Consider the following 15670-nt stretch of genomic DNA (forward strand, 5'->3'; position numbering starts at 1 on the left):
CCAGGGACAGGCACGGTGCGCCCCGTAGCGGGGCCACCTTTCGCCGTACGTCCCTTTTTGGGTACTGCCCCGGCGTCAGACAATTTCCTTGTCTTGCCGGTGCGTTTCCCCTTCAGTTGGGCGGACCCGTGAATATTGACCGAAGACGGTGGGGTTGTACGGCCCCCCGCTTGGTCAACGGGTCCGTCAGCTCCGACAGCCGGCATTGGCTGAAGGGGCCGACTAGGGGACTGCTGCCGCGGTGACGTACCATCACCGGTGCAGTCCCCCGAGAACTCGGGCTTGTCTGGTGGGATGTACGTCCCTCCATTATCGACACACCCAGTCCTCCCCAACTTCCTAGATTTACTCATTCTTACTTCACTTCACTCAAATTACTTCACTAGAACAACTCTACAATAAACACTTTCTCTTTATTTCTTCGAAATAGCTTTCTCCAAGCAAAAGAGGTACGAATAAAATAGTGAAATTCAGGTCGATTGAAATTCCACGTTATACCTCGCCTGCGGCTAAGAGAAAAAGAGGACGCTAACGTAGTGCGCATGTCACAGGGCGTCGTGGGTAGGACACGTGAGGGCGCTATTGTGTGAAACTCTTAGCAAATTGCCTGCCGGCATAGGGAACAATGCATATGTAGTATTCGCTCTACAGGTAAGTAGAGTGATGTAGACCAACAATTTTACTTCATGCTGTGCCAGAGTAGTGTGAATTTAGGACAATAATACTGAGTCGCTGGTAATATTGTGCATGCCAACGTGGGGATTGTGAACGTTCAACCAGTAAAACGGCATGACACTGGATTTCATAGGAGTCCAAATTTCATGTGAAACTTGAAAAGTGTTTAAGATCAGCCAGCCGGTCTTTATCATCCGTTTAAGACCGGCCACGTGACAGGCTCTCGACCAATAGGAATGGGTAAACCGTCGTAGGTATTTATGAAAGAATTTTCATACATAGCTCAGTTTTGGTAAAACAAAACTTATTTCTCACCCTAAAAACAAACATGTAATTGAAAACGAAAAGATAATTTGAGAAGACATTGATGCTAAGTTTTAGGATGATTTTATTTATTCATTGAGATTGACCCATTTATCCAGTATACAATAGAAAATATTGTGAACATCATTACAAAAAATAATAATTTGATATTTCTTTCAAAAAACTTGTTTTACATTACACACATTTAACTTGTTTAACAAGCTGAGCATTGTCATTATGCTCACTACCACTACTACTTCCAAGTTGTATTTATTTTGTGAGAAAACCTGGGCGGTCAAATTGCTTTTAGCGATGCTCCGAACAATCTACAAATGAAATCAATTGAAGAAATCTTCAGGACACCCGCGTAATTACTCAATTTCCAGGATTACAAAATGCTTTGTTTCCCCCGAGTCTGTATTTTTCATATTTCAGATAAAACTTAGTCAAACCCATACAAGGTTCTGATCCCTTTTGTTGGTGACAATTGATAAGGTAGACTTATGGGTTTTTTTCAATTGGGAATGTTCAAATCATTGCAATTGTATGTAGCATGTATTGTAGTGATTGTAGAACCCATTTTCAGATTTAAGAGTTATGTACAGATTTAATCACAGCAATTTCTAACATGTCTTTCAAGTTTTGGCACTGTGGCTACAAAATGAAAAAAGAAATTGGAATGCAATCTTGACTTTTGACCATACATCTTAAACTCTCCTCCATTTCAAGGCGACTACACTGCATCTGTGTGTATATAAAAATATAGTCTAGGCAAAGTATGAAGCAACAAAAATCTTACACAAAGTACTTCAATTTGACATTAAACATGTATTTAGAGACATATTAAAGTTTACTATAATCAAGCTGGCAATTAAAACTCATTCTGAATTTAAATATTCTACGCTTACGTTAAATTTGCTTACTTTAATAAACAAAACAAATATCCTTAGTTTGTTTTTGTCAATTCTACGGATCAGTTTAGAATATATATGAAAATTCAAGTATTCATATCAATCCATTACCTTATAACACTGTACTGTATTCAGAATATACAAGCATACATGCATAATTCTTACAACGTTAGGCACAAGCTACATGGATCCATGCAGACTTCGCAAATCTTATCATCAAAATTTTACAATCTGCATTATAATTAAACCATGCCATTTTTGTTTCTCTTGGAATGTCGCTAAAATATAAAAATTCAGGTCAGTGACTCAGGGTAAAAGATATCTGAGTAAAGCATCACATTTTTGAGGCATACAGTTTATAATCAGTGAACTTATATCAAGTGAGATCATGAAATAAAAGACTTCAGAAAAACAAGTCACAAAGACAAACGTGTTGATTAACATCGCTCATTCCTCCGTAAGCAAGCATATATTTCACATTTTGTGATGGTTAACGAGAAAGCAAAAAACTCCGAGCATCCACAACTGCTTGATGTTGACGATACGTGTCTATCAACTCTTTCCACTTCTCATGAGTCTGGAGTAGGTACTGGTTGCCTGTGACAGGGACAGAAATGGAAAGAAACCCAAATTGACCAATGGTATGCGCAGAATGGCTCATGAATATGTATAGTAAGTAAAGTCTGTCACAAGCAAATATGGCTCAGTTTCTTTAGCATGAAACAACTGAGAATATTTCTGTTCCCACTGGATGGGATGCCAGTCCATCGCAGGTTTACTCCCCAGCTAATGTTGGTACCCATTTATACTCCTGGGTGGAGAGAGGCAAGTAGGGTAGAGGTGGCTTGCCCAAGGACACAACATATGACCAGCAGCTGGATTTGAACCCCCTGACCCTCTGATCACGAGTCACACACCCTAACCACAAGACCACAAGGGTATGAAGTGTCATAATTATACAGTCAAACAATGTTCAGTGCGCTTATCATTTCAAGAAAAGAATAAATCTAGATCTATGTCTGTTTGATGCACAAATCGTAGGGCTTTTCCGCATTATGATTTTTTTAGGAGTTAATATGTACACAAACATAGTTCCATGACATATTAGTAGTTCTTGTTCTCCAGATATAGAACTTTAAAATATCACCTTTAAGATGACGTCAAATGACATATGATGACATCATTATGACGTCATCTTAAATTTTGCTTATAATACGTCCCTATCTATGTTCAGATAAGTTACAACAAAATCAGACTTGTAGTTCTCTAGAAATAGGACTTTACAATATGCACCTTTAAGATGACGTCCCATGACCTTTGATGATGTCATCATCTCCACTTTACCTAGAACACATCCCGGTCTACCTACATACCAAGTGTCAACCCAATTGGACTTGCAGTTCTGTAGATATCGGATCTTAAAATATGCACCTTAAAGATGACATCACGTGACCCGTGACAACGTCATCAGGACATCACTGTGCAGGACACAAGTTCACTATGGGGTCTATACCTAAGTTAAGTTAAGTTTTATCGGAATAGGACTTTGTTTTAGGTCAAAAGTGCCCAGCTGAATAAAACATGTACATAGTCTATGGGATTTGGGATAGAACAAAATGAGAAAAAACAGGAAAGAACAAAATCAGAACAAAAACAAAGGCTTTTCTGCAACAATGCGGAAAAGCCAATTTTGATTAAAATATCCCCCCCCCCCAAAAAAAAACCCCACTTGGTTTGAAAGCATCTATTATCCAATTGTCCAATCTGTAAAAACTTACCAATGACGATGAGGCCTCGCTTGGCTCTAGAGAGGGCGACATTCATCTGATTTTCATCGATGATGAAACCAAGGTTCTTCTGTTTCCAGCCAACGCTCGCCTTTTCCTCAATCTCAATGCGCGGCAAGGAACGCACTGTAGACATGATCACATAGTCCCACTCGCTTCCTGTTGAAAACAATTGATATTCAAAAACATATGAACTCTTATCTCACTGTACTGCCTCAAACCATGTTGCCCATTACTCACTCTAGCACCTGAAACCAACCAAGCACTCTATGTTTTTTTTTATTTATCAGTGAATAAATAAACACCACCAACCCAACAAATAAAAAATAGTTGGAAGTAATTTTTTAATGATATTTGAATGGCAAACTACAAAATCCTCAAATAATTGGGACAGGGAAAAGAATATAGAATGACCCATATTATAAGAAACAATGGGAAATCCAGAAAAGTATGATTGAAATTCCACAGATTGTTGGCAGTGAAAGGAACTCTTTGAAAGATTTGGACCAACCTTGGCTTGTGATGACAGTCCTGACTGACACACCTTTCACGCCGTGTCTCTTCAACACGTCTTCGATCTCGGCACACTGGAGGCGGTACTGTGACAAGATGACGATATCCTCGGGTTTGATTTGATATCGTCTCACTAAGGACGTAGCCATCCGTACCTAGGGAGAACAACCCAGTAGCATTTTCATCTATCACTAAAGGATCCTATGATGCAACTTCGCTTATCTTTTAAGCTACAAATTGTGAATGAAGTTTGTCTATCAAGACTAAGCTAGAAGAAATATTAACAAAAGAGAGAGAAATAAACATGTTTATACCTTAAGCCCTATAAGAGCTTATCAGGATTCCCACCGAAATTTAAAAATGAAATTCAATATTAAACTTTTCCAGGACAAAATTAGGGCTTTCCAAGACCAATTCCTAAGCTGTTTTGGCATCTTAGGAGCCTATTTTCAATACACTGGCCAGTCATCACACTGAGACAAGGGGCGCCACTCCCTGTCAGCCTTCCAGTTTGACACAAGACCACTGAGCACCGCAAATGAATCACAATGGTGCACTGAACATGTAACAAGTTTAGAGCAGACATGCATAAAGAGGAAGTACTGGTAAGCTGGAATGCAAACTTGGAAGCCAAATATTAGTTGATTGACTTGATTGGCGAAATGTAAATGAAGTGTCCTTACCACGTGCTTGACTTCCTGAGGGTTGGACTTGGACTGTTCATTGCCCTCGGCCGTCTTGACTGTCAGGGTCTCTTCTTTACCGTACAGGTGACAGAAGACCAAGGGGTAGGCCCTACCCCCAGGCCAGATATCCTGCACCTGCTGGTGGGGCTGCCTACGTTTGACAATATCCGCCGTTTCCAGTTTGCCATCGTAGAAGGCGTGGGAAGGAAAGTCGCAGATGGCCTCGTGCTGGCAAGAGAAAGGAAACATGGCAGAACCATTTAGATAGTGACATCAAGAATGAGTCATAAAGGGGATATAAGAAGAATTGTTGGCATCTAAGGAATTTAGAGCACCCTGGCCTTGTGGTCTGTAAAACTGAACTCAAGGTGTGTCATGTTTGTGGGTAATTCTGCAGCCTGAGATTGTGGTGTGTGTGCCCTTGGGCAAGGCACTTTGTCACTCATTGCTTCTCCCCACCCAGGAGTAAATGGGTACCTGTGAGTGCAGACATGGTTATTGTGATTGATTTCAGTTGTTTCGCACTGAAATGGTTGCGCCAAGTTTAGAGGGTCTTTGGAATGTTTTATGGGCCCAATGACCATTAATATTGAAGTACATGCATTTTATAAAAACTGCATTATTTATTGACCAAACACCCTTACTCACCATTCTGTACTGCATGGTCAGCATGTGGGCTTTCTTCTCATATTTCTCCAGCAGTGATATCTCCATGCCTAGAATTTGAGCCGTCTTCTCCTGAATAATGGGCCTGTGTATGCAACACACAGTTAGAAATCAGTACACTCTACCAGTGACTTGTATTAGGATCACACTGCACTCTAGCAATTCTAAAACCTACATTTCCAATACATAGCTGCACTCACTCTCCTTACACAATGAAGTCTGCTGCACATATTCATGATTGTGCATAAACTTAAAGAAAGCTCCAAATTTGGTCTGATTTGGGGACAGCTATTTGCATATATATGCATTTGTATTCTAAACCTGAAATGCACAATCATCTAGTAAATGAGTATTTCATTTTACTCTGCACAAAAAAAATACACATATGCACACAACTTTACAGATGCGGTTTGGGTATTTGCATTGTTCTCCCTTTAACCCTCTTCTTTAGAATTTACACTGTTGGGCACGGTTAGACAAAGACCGACTTCTGTTCCTTAGTGCGAGAACCCCACAAGTACCCTCTCGTAAAAACATCTATTTGGCATGGGTCTGAGCTCCACCCATGCCCCACCCCTTTTATCACTGTCCCTCCTCACCTGAGTTGTTTATGGTCCCCGATCAGCACCACTTGGCATGGGTTGGTGCTGACTAGCGGTATCAATGTTTCCGGCTCGTTGCACATACCAGCCTCATCAATGATACACTGGACGATGTTAGTGTGCTCTTTGATGCGTTTGCTGCCCGCTGCATTGCATGTACACAGAATGATCTGGTAATTCTTCAGTTCTTCCTCCTGCAATCAAATCAATTGATGTAAATAAAACGACAGAATCAGAGAAAAAAAGGTTAACAGAAAAGCCATTCTGACACCAAGGCTGAATTTCATGAAGAAAATGTTGCTGAGGTTGCGTCCCAATTACATGGCTACAGCTAGAAATTACACACTGGTCTATGGGAAGGGGCTGCAGCCTTAGCAAAATTTTCTAGATTTATAAGCAAAAATCAGCTGGGTACCGGTTATAGGCAATATACACCACAAGACAATTTGGCTGGTAACCTGGGATTGCCAAGCAAGTATTTTCTGTGCCTAAGCAATTTCTGTGTTCAGCAGCTCGTAGAAATTGGCACTGAAACACCAAACCAATCATTAAGCATGGAAGGTAACATGTACGCACTGGGCTCTTGCGTTGAGGCCTCACAAGGATTTTCCCATACAGGGTGGGAGAATTCAAAATGGTGATTTCGCACAACAGTAGAAAATTTGTTGTGCTGGTAAGGGAGGTTACAATGATGACATGCAGGGCAGTTTGTACTAAGCGACAACATTATTCAAAATCTTAGGTAGGGACCATAGCAACTATAAACCTGTTGAACGTCTAGCTTTAATGTGGATACTATACATTTGGAGAAAATAAAGAAATTGTATACCAGATTTGTTTGGTTTCATAACTGGATACCATTGCTTACACACATAAAATAAGTGTGTCCGCGTGCACCCGTATTTGTAACCACCTTGAACGTTGATTTTCAATTAAACGATACTAAATGATCTTTAGTATGTATCATTTTATTTTACCAGGATAGCCCCATCAGTTATCTCACAACTGTTCTCCCTGGGGGCCCTGGGGAATCTCAGGGAGAATAATTTCCCAGGGTATTTGATACCAGTCCTATCTTCACTTTGAGGAGGGTTTCTGTCATTAAATCGGCAGGTAATTTTCCAAATGATCTGACATGGCTTTCAGCATGGCACAGCTTATGTTCACTGTAGCACATAATTTTCAAATGTGTTGGGCTGTTTTTTTCCTCAACTTTCAGTAAGCATGGAGGAGAGCGCCATGCTTAGGTAGGCTTGGTGAGGTCGTTGGTCTTGTGAATAGCTAGACCAGTTGCCTCACCTCTGCTTTGGAGATTTCATGCTTGTAGGCCTTGACATGACTGGTCTTGAGCACATAGCCCTCGCTGCGGAACATCTGCTCCCATTTCAGGATGTTCTGGCAGCGAGTGTTGGTCTTCTGACGGATGAGGTGATGGAGAGAGATCCCCTTAAGCTGAGGGTCCATGCTGGCATCTCTGGAGTTGCCCGTCTTGCGTGTGCTTCCTGGCTCACCAGGGATAGGATAGTCTTTCCTCTCGATGGTCTCGCTGTAGACACGAACGACCTTAGCGTTTAGCTTCTGGAGGTAGGCTGCACATAAACAAACAATTACACATTCCATTACATTTCAAAACGGTATTAAACATATTTGAAATTTATAAATAAATACCTTAGACAGTGTAAGCAGGCACAGTATTGGGAACCTACTTGATATGACATCAACAGACTTGTTAGATGGTCCGCAGTACAGAACCTGAGGTGGTCCCTTGCCCGATGGTGGTAGTCCCTTGTTCATAACAGTGAAGAAATGAGCCAGGTGGGCACCAGTGATGGTCTTTCCTGTGCCTGGATTGAAGAAAAACAAAGTTTGGAAAAAGACTGAGCATCGAGACAAGTACTGTTGTCTGGCCAGAGTCAGTAGCCAGGATCACGAGCAAAGTTAAATTTACACAAGTAACACAAATTTCAGACTTAGGTTCAAGTGTCACACTGAACCGATTCTGAAGATGTGAATTCAAGGTAGGGTAGATCATTTGTCACTTGTGCATGTGTTTTGAAGCAACAAAAGTGGTCAAAATCTAAAGAAGGGCCCTTAACAACTAACCTGATGAAGTTTTAGCTCAGGGAATGCCGTGTATTCCGAGAAAACAATATTCTAGGATCAGTGTCATATTTTGAATTGCGCCTGAAATCAGCATCCGCAACACGTTCTCATTCAGCTGATTGCAGCTACGCAACGTCACGCACTGAATCAATGGACAATAGCAACCGTGTGCATGTGTGCGCCCTGTCAACTCTTGTGCACACCCATTCACGGATTTATTCCGCTACTGCGAACAAATACAATACGCAAATCCTGTGCACAGCGTAAGTTACCAACTCGTTCTTGAATTTGGCGGCAGGGTTGGTATGTTATATGTTATATTGTTATTATGTAGTTGCTCTCAGTGGAAACTGATAAATACTTTTCCGTCCAAGAAAACTTTTCCACAGAAAGTACAGACTCTACCTGGTGGTCCCTGGATGACGGTGAATGGCTGTGCTACAGCCTGGCGCAATGCTGCACTCTGAGAGGCATTGGGCTTGGCAAAGGGTGAGTTGGGAATCTCAAACGAGCGAATCCTCTGCGACAGGGCTGGCAGTAACTTGCTGAAGGGGTCTGCAAGGATCAATCAGAAAGGGTTGCAAAGTTGTAATTGGGCGACTCAGAGGCTTTGGAAGATATTAATTATCGGCTACTGCTCTCAATCAGCTGCTCTGTTTAGGCTCTCGTTTCCCACAAAATGATCATAGTTGGAAAGAGCATCAAGACGAACAATGTCTTTTAAGAGCACAAAACTGTACCTTACAAAGTTGAAGTTGTCGAGGAAAGTAACCTCAGGGTATACATTTTGGTCCTCAAAAATTTAGCTGATTCCTGTCACAAATGAGCATTTATTGCTTTTTGTCCAACTTTGAGCATTGACAGTGCACTATACCATAAACAGAATAAACCAGAACCAATCCAATGACTACCCACCATCTTGGTTTGCTCTTGGTTTCTGCAACAGACAGATGTCTCGGATGAGGGGTGACACTCGGTCACTATCCAGCCTCCTCACTGCATTCTCAAGCCGCCTGCAGCAAAAATTAACGTCAAATGAGATTGGATCATGTAGCATTACCTCTTCATTTTTGCATACCATCAAATTCCAGTAGCATTTACAATTTGTTTTAAATTTATTTGGGGGAAAAGCATTCTAAGTTAATAAACGAGTAGGACCTGAGGTTTGCCAAATACAGAGGCTTGAACTAATTGATCTGGAAGTTAAGTACGGCTTTTTAATTTGAAACTCTCAGAGAGGGCTAAGTGCACAGTATCTGTTGGTTTGGAGAACTTTTCTCCAAAAGTAACCCACCTGTCTGGTTGCGTTTTGGGCACCAACTCCACAGTGCAGGATGGGGGATCCGATGACAGCAGGACATCAGGAAATGGTGACGAGAACTGTGTCCCTGTCACCTGCACCACGACCATTCCTTTGTCTTTGGTCACATCAACAGTGGCAGCATGTAACACAAAGGTCATCTTGCCCGGATGGACGTTGGATGTTGGCCGCATCGCGCGTGGTTTGCAGTCCATCTCTCGGAGACGGAGCTGTGTATTACTGGTCACTGTCAGGCCACCATAGCGGATGCAGAGATAGTCCAGGTGTGCCTCCGGATCATCACAAGCTTCAGATTTCTCATTCTTATTGATCTTAGGAGGGTGGCTGAACCTGATGTGGTGGTCATCGCAGTAGTCTTCCCGGACAGTAAAAAATCCAGAGTAGTCATAGCTGTTTGTGTCTTGGTTGAATGTACGGTCCCAGCGGATCTTGACACTGTGGATGATGATGGTCTCATCGCTCTGGACAGCATTATGAGCTGTTAACATCTCAATGATGGGAAGCCACACTTTCTTGTAAGAGCTGATATTCCTCATACCAACTGGACGATGTGTTGCGACTTCAGCAAAGCTTGTGATTGCCTCCTTACGGTGCTCTGTGCAGAGATGAAACTTTGGCGTGAGGCCAAAAAGCTGGACTGTTGGTGCTAGCAAGCCCATCTGTGTAGAAGCATGAAGCTGGACTTGAACTACATCACCAAGATCAAAGTTCCGCTTGAAGTTAATGAAGAGAGATGGTTTTTTGGGATCTGACCTCTCACAGGTCACCTCTCTCAGGGGCAAGTTGTAGGGAACATCAGGATTACGTTTCTGTTTCCGTCTTGCTTCTTCATCTTGTTCTCTGCGCTCTTGTTCATCTGTTGCAACCATGACAGCAGTCCTGATCTGATAGATATCTTCTGTCTTGATCCCTGTTATGATCTCCTGCCACTGGTTTGCAGAGATCTGAATGATGAACTTCCTTGTGTCAAGCCTGAACTCGGAGTTTGGCTGTACGTGCACTGGGCTTGGGGTTCCACTGATGTCATATATTCGGTGCTTCCATACCAGCTCCAAGCTGGCATCTCCCTCTATCACTGGCTTTTGGATTGGTTTCAGGAGTCGCAGAGGAATACTGTGTGACCTAGAAGGAATGAAACGACGGTAAGGGAACAGCAATCCAAGGCCAGCATCAGAGGTGCTGACCACAAATGCTAGAGTCGGTTCAGGGGCTTCCTTGAGCTTCAGGGCAAGCTGGAAGGCATGTGTCTTTTTGTCAAAATCCTGGCAATTAATGGCTTGGTTGGTGCAGTGATGGCAGATCTCGGCCAACTCAGCAGATGTGTAGGGTGCCACCAATGAGCCGTCTCCATTTTGGGCTTGAATGTTCTCCAGTGAAGCTATCAACATGCGATGCACAACTAGGTCAAGAAAACGGCGGATTGGAGATGTGAAATGAGTATAGGATGGCATGCCCAGTGTATGATGCCTCTTTGCAACTTCACTTGGGTGGTCTCCAGAGCTGATGTAAGCTGATCGTTCTTGGATACGAAAAAAGGTGGAAAGAGCAACAGCCAACTGAGGATGATTCTCATCACTGCAGATGATGTCTGTGATCCTTGTCAAGTCATTTTGTTCCTCATCTTCCACTGCAGCTTTCAGCTTGTGCCAAGTCTCTCTTAGGACATGAACATCACTCTCTTCTTCTGTTTCAAGCTCCTGCAGGGAAGGTCTCGACTGCAGATCTACACTGTTGGGAACATCTTTGCCATGCTTGTCAAACCATTTCTTGACTTCCTCTTCACCAGGAGGTAGCTGTCGCCGTAGCGGTGTACACTTTGGATACTTCATCATCAGAAAGCGTGCCACAGCTTCATTTGCAAGAAGCATCATTTCTTCAACAAGAGAATGTGCCAGCGGATGGGGGGCCTCCTCCTCTTCAGCATCATGAGAGAAAGCAAAGCGGCCTGCCCCAAGACGAATTCTCCTGCGTTCCTTGGCAAGCTTGCTCAATGTCATGATCTTTTCCTGGATGGTAGCATTACTGTTTTGCTCAGTCTCATCAGTCATCTTGATAATATTCTCCGCAGCATCATATGAAAGCTGGATACGTGATCGAATCACAGACCGCACAATGTTGACATTACCAACAACTTCTCCATTTTCATCCAGGGTGACAAAGACTGAGATTGTCAGCCTGTCTTGTTCGGGGAGCAAACTGCACAACTTGTTACTCAACTGCGGCGGCAGCATGTTGACTGGCTTGGCAAAGGAAGGATAGAAGGAGGTTGCTCTTTCTTTTGCTTCATCATCCAAAGCTGAACCCTTCTTGACAAAGTAACTAACATCGGCGATGTGGATGCCAATGAAGTAGTTATCTTCCACCATGTCGATACTTAGAGCATCGTCCAGGTCTTGGGATTCTGGGGGATCAATGGTGAAAACAACCCGACTTCTGGCATCATACCGAGACTTGATCACTTCCTTTGGAATCTCCCAGTCTTCGGGGAAAGCATCAGCAATCTCATCCACGATAGAGTGTTTCCACCTCTCCCGGATGCCATGGACAAGCTTGAGGATGCGAAGCCCATCTTCCTTGGTATCTCCAGGTGGCAGTTCCTCAGTGATGATGCCCACAGGATAGGGTGTCTTTGCATGCCATTTCAGATACTGCACCACAAACAGCTTGTTTGGGCGGTCCTTACGAGAAACTTCAACATTTCTCTGAAACTGGAAGCCCTGGTCAGATGCCCTGCAGATGTTGTAAATAGACACCTTTGAGACTTCTGGAACTTGGTTCTTCTTCGACTTGGTCTTTGGCTTCTGTCCCTCATCTTTACGAGAGTAGGCAAAGATCTTTGGGAATTTTCTGTCAATTGGAACCATCAGGTTATCTGTAAACCTATCGATGGTGCACACAATTTTCTTGAGATAGGGATTTACTGCACGTTTCAGGACGCATATGACTTTTCCATAGGTCTTCTTTTCTTCAACAGTATCTTGAGCTCCATATCCTACGGCATTCTCCAGTTCGTCTATGTCTTCAAGAATTTCAACGATGATTTCATCCAGGTTAAGAGCTTTGCCTCGCTTCCTCTTGCTGGTGATCAAGATCTTCAAGGAGGAGTCTTCATCCTTTGGTAGGGCATAGGTGTGTCCGCTCAAATCAAAATGAAATGAGCAGATTTTGTATCGATCTGGCTCCTGTCCAACACGTTCTAGATTTTCCTGTTGCACAGTTTCATCCAATTCATCCTCTTCTACATCTTCATCTGAATCATACTCTTCAAAGGTGTCAACTCCTTCAAGACGTGAACGGTCACGTTTATCCTCAATCAGGAGGATGTGACCTCTCCCTTCAACCATGCGGACATTACGCAATTTTCTAGATGCATTCATTTTATCAGTGAGGTTATTGCGTTTGGTGGAACCATCAGATACCGGTAGGTGACTGGCTATCATAGAATCCCTGTCCATGAAAGGTTTGGTTTCCTGCTGATGTTTTGCCCTCAGCATAAACTCATCCTGTGCAACCTCTTGAATGTCATTTTCACTTCCAGAAACAACAGCTGCCTCAGAATCTAAGCCTGAATCGTGGTCTGCTACCTCCAGCTCTCCACGATCTTCCAGGACTTGTCTGTGCAACTCTTGCAAGATGGCATCTTCTAGATCAATGTCTTCCTCATCTGCCGACCATGAGTTCTCATCTGACTGGCCATCCTGGTCGCCTGGCATACTGTTACTTATACTTGAAGATCTGAGTGCAGGAAATTCATCACTGCTCTGCCTCGTTATTCCTGGGACTGACAAGTTCGATCCTGCACTAGGATTCTTTGGTGGAACCTTCCAAGGATTTTGTCCCGCTGGCATCTTGATAAGGCCTGCCTCTTGCCAATTCCCTGCTTGTTTGCCTTGACCTGGCTCATTCCTGGGAGGAGATGTTTGGTTCCTAGATGCTGACGGCTGGAAAGACTTAGCAAAGGGATTCAGGCGATGCTTGGCAGCCTCTACCTCTTGACGAATTTCTTCCATTGTGGTGCCCTGCAAAGACAGAACAAGATTGAACATAAAACTCACTTCAGGGCTCTCTGTGATTTGATCAGAGGCCTAAGCATCTATGCACTCTTTGGAGCTTTTGATAAGTTATTTATGTTAGTTCTTCGGAAGCCCGTACCTGCAAGCTGTTGTTTTTCTCGCAGTCTTTAAGGAAGGCCTTCCAGGTAGTGGCACACTGCCCCTCAGAGCAGAGAGTGATTGGATCACCAGCTACAATGACAAGGGACTGCGCCCGGGTCAGTGCTGTGTTGAGAAGCTTGTGGTCGGACAAGAACCCGTAGTAGAACTCCTCATCTTGTTGATTGGAGGACCCAACTTGAGAGGCTGCTGTTAGGCGAGATCGTGTCAGGGTGCTACGAGTGCGAACAGTGCTGATCAGAAGAGCACGGAACTGCTTTCCTAGAGGGTAATGTATCAAAATTGAACGTTGTTAACCAAGTGCTCTTCAAAAATCTTAACTTAACATTAGAATCAAACCACTAAATAAAACTGGTGGCCAGGCCAAATTATCAAATTCTGTAACAATCTTTCATTTACAAATTTGGACAGAGGGACTTTACCTTGCACATTCTCTACTGTTTCCACATCAATGTCCCCGAGGCCTCTTCGACGCATTTCAAAGCGAATCTGACGCACCTAAAAGCATTGAAAACATTGATAGTTACAAGGTTGTTTTTGATGCACAACATATGTTTTGCTGTAATTTTCAGAAATTCATGGATTTGGGCAGTTAGCATGTTATAGCAAATATTGTAGCACTGACTTGTTTGATTTTTTGGGATCATAGATGCTGGAAAAAAACCAGAAAAACAATCATGCTCTTATAGTATGGTTCCCGACCCCATTTAAGAAGAAACTGAGCAATTTATAGATGTCGGCAAAGTGTCAAGTCATGGAATCAGGCTAGCTAGCTTGTACCCGTTCACAGGAGTTTAATCGATTGCAAAGAAAATGCGGCCTAACTAAATATGATAAGTCGGGAGCAGTACTTGCCTACCAGCGTTGGTAATTGATTCAAAATTAACACTTTTCTTGAAAATGTCAGCACACCAGGTGCCATGATTTTACATGTTGCTTTAGACTGTCATTCACTAATAGTCCAGTAAGGTGTTTTGTGATAATTTGGTAGTTTTTGATAATTTGGTTGGCTTGCAAATGTTGTACATTCCCTTTATACTGAACTATTGATTTAAATATACCGACGAAAAAACAATTAACAACCACAGTGAGACATTTCCTCTATTTTTTTTTTTTCAAATTCATGTTAATTGACCATCTGATCGTCTGAACAGAAAAGTCTCGAAATTCTAATAAAAAAAACCCATTGATACAACAGATGTTTAAAATATTTACATTTGAAGATTTATTTCTACCTGCATGGAGTATGGGGAAATGATGCCTATGCTGTTTTTGTTGAACTTGCCCCACTTCTCAGGCCACTTGCGACACAGCTCTTCCGCACGGAAAACTATCTCAAGAACCTGGTAATGTCAGAGTAAAAAATACTGCAAGTAAAACTTGTGGGATCCCCCTGGCATGCTGGCAGTTTTTATACAGTCAGTTAGTACAGATACTTGTCAGTGTCCCTAACCAAAATGGAAGATTTCTTTAAGCAGTGGTGAACTTGACCTCTGACTCGTCGGTCCCAAAATCAATAGGCTTCTTAAGAATACAAAGAGCAACCAACAAACATGACAAACCAAATTTGAAGTTCCTCAGTAAAGTATTTTTTAAGTTATCGCGCTGACAACATTTGTATTGTTTTAGCATTAGTGACCTTGACCTTTGAACTGTCGGCCTCAAAAGCAATAGGGTTCTTAACACTTCCAAGAACAACCCACAAACCAAATTTCAAGTTCCTAAGTAAAAGTATTTCTCAAGTTATCATGCTGAAAAGAGTTAACCGAACCAAAACATAACGCACAGACACACAGATAGACACACACACTTTTGTTTATGGTGTAAATAGAGGATTTCCTTTTGTTCCTCTTCCCTTTTCTTTTTTCGCAACAGCTCTCATTAGTTTTGTACACGTTTTCTAATTGAGGTCGTCCTCGATTTGTTCCCTG

The 15670-nt window shown here is 42.6% G+C and overlaps 1 protein-coding gene across 4 annotated transcripts in view; it reads right to left on the reverse strand.

The window, feature by feature from the left end:
* Window positions 1-1045: 1045 nt before the first annotated feature.
* LOC119722656 (helicase with zinc finger domain 2-like) overlaps window positions 1046-15670 on the reverse strand; it is a 56051-nt gene continuing 41426 nt past the window's right edge. For all 4 annotated transcript variants that reach the window (XM_038192890.1, XM_038192888.1, XM_038192889.1 and 1 more), the window contains exons 27-40: window positions 14975-15082; window positions 14162-14237; window positions 13720-14000; window positions 9541-13586; window positions 9162-9259; window positions 8652-8801; window positions 7850-7987; window positions 7443-7732; window positions 6141-6337; window positions 5524-5626; window positions 4873-5103; window positions 4188-4344; window positions 3668-3835; window positions 1046-2486 (exon numbers count right to left, since the gene is read on the reverse strand). In XM_038192890.1, coding sequence (XP_038048818.1) covers window positions 2380-2486; window positions 3668-3835; window positions 4188-4344; window positions 4873-5103; window positions 5524-5626; window positions 6141-6337; window positions 7443-7732; window positions 7850-7987; window positions 8652-8801; window positions 9162-9259; window positions 9541-13586; window positions 13720-14000; window positions 14162-14237; window positions 14975-15082 — 6150 coding nt within the window. In that variant the 3' untranslated portion in view covers window positions 1046-2379. The remainder of the gene's footprint in view (window positions 2487-3667; window positions 3836-4187; window positions 4345-4872; window positions 5104-5523; window positions 5627-6140; window positions 6338-7442; window positions 7733-7849; window positions 7988-8651; window positions 8802-9161; window positions 9260-9540; window positions 13587-13719; window positions 14001-14161; window positions 14238-14974; window positions 15083-15670) is intronic.

This window comes from Patiria miniata, unplaced genomic scaffold (genome assembly GCF_015706575.1).
Source record: "Patiria miniata isolate m_02_andy unplaced genomic scaffold, ASM1570657v1 HiC_scaffold_16, whole genome shotgun sequence".
NCBI classification, from domain to species: Eukaryota; Metazoa; Echinodermata; class Asteroidea; order Valvatida; family Asterinidae; genus Patiria; species Patiria miniata.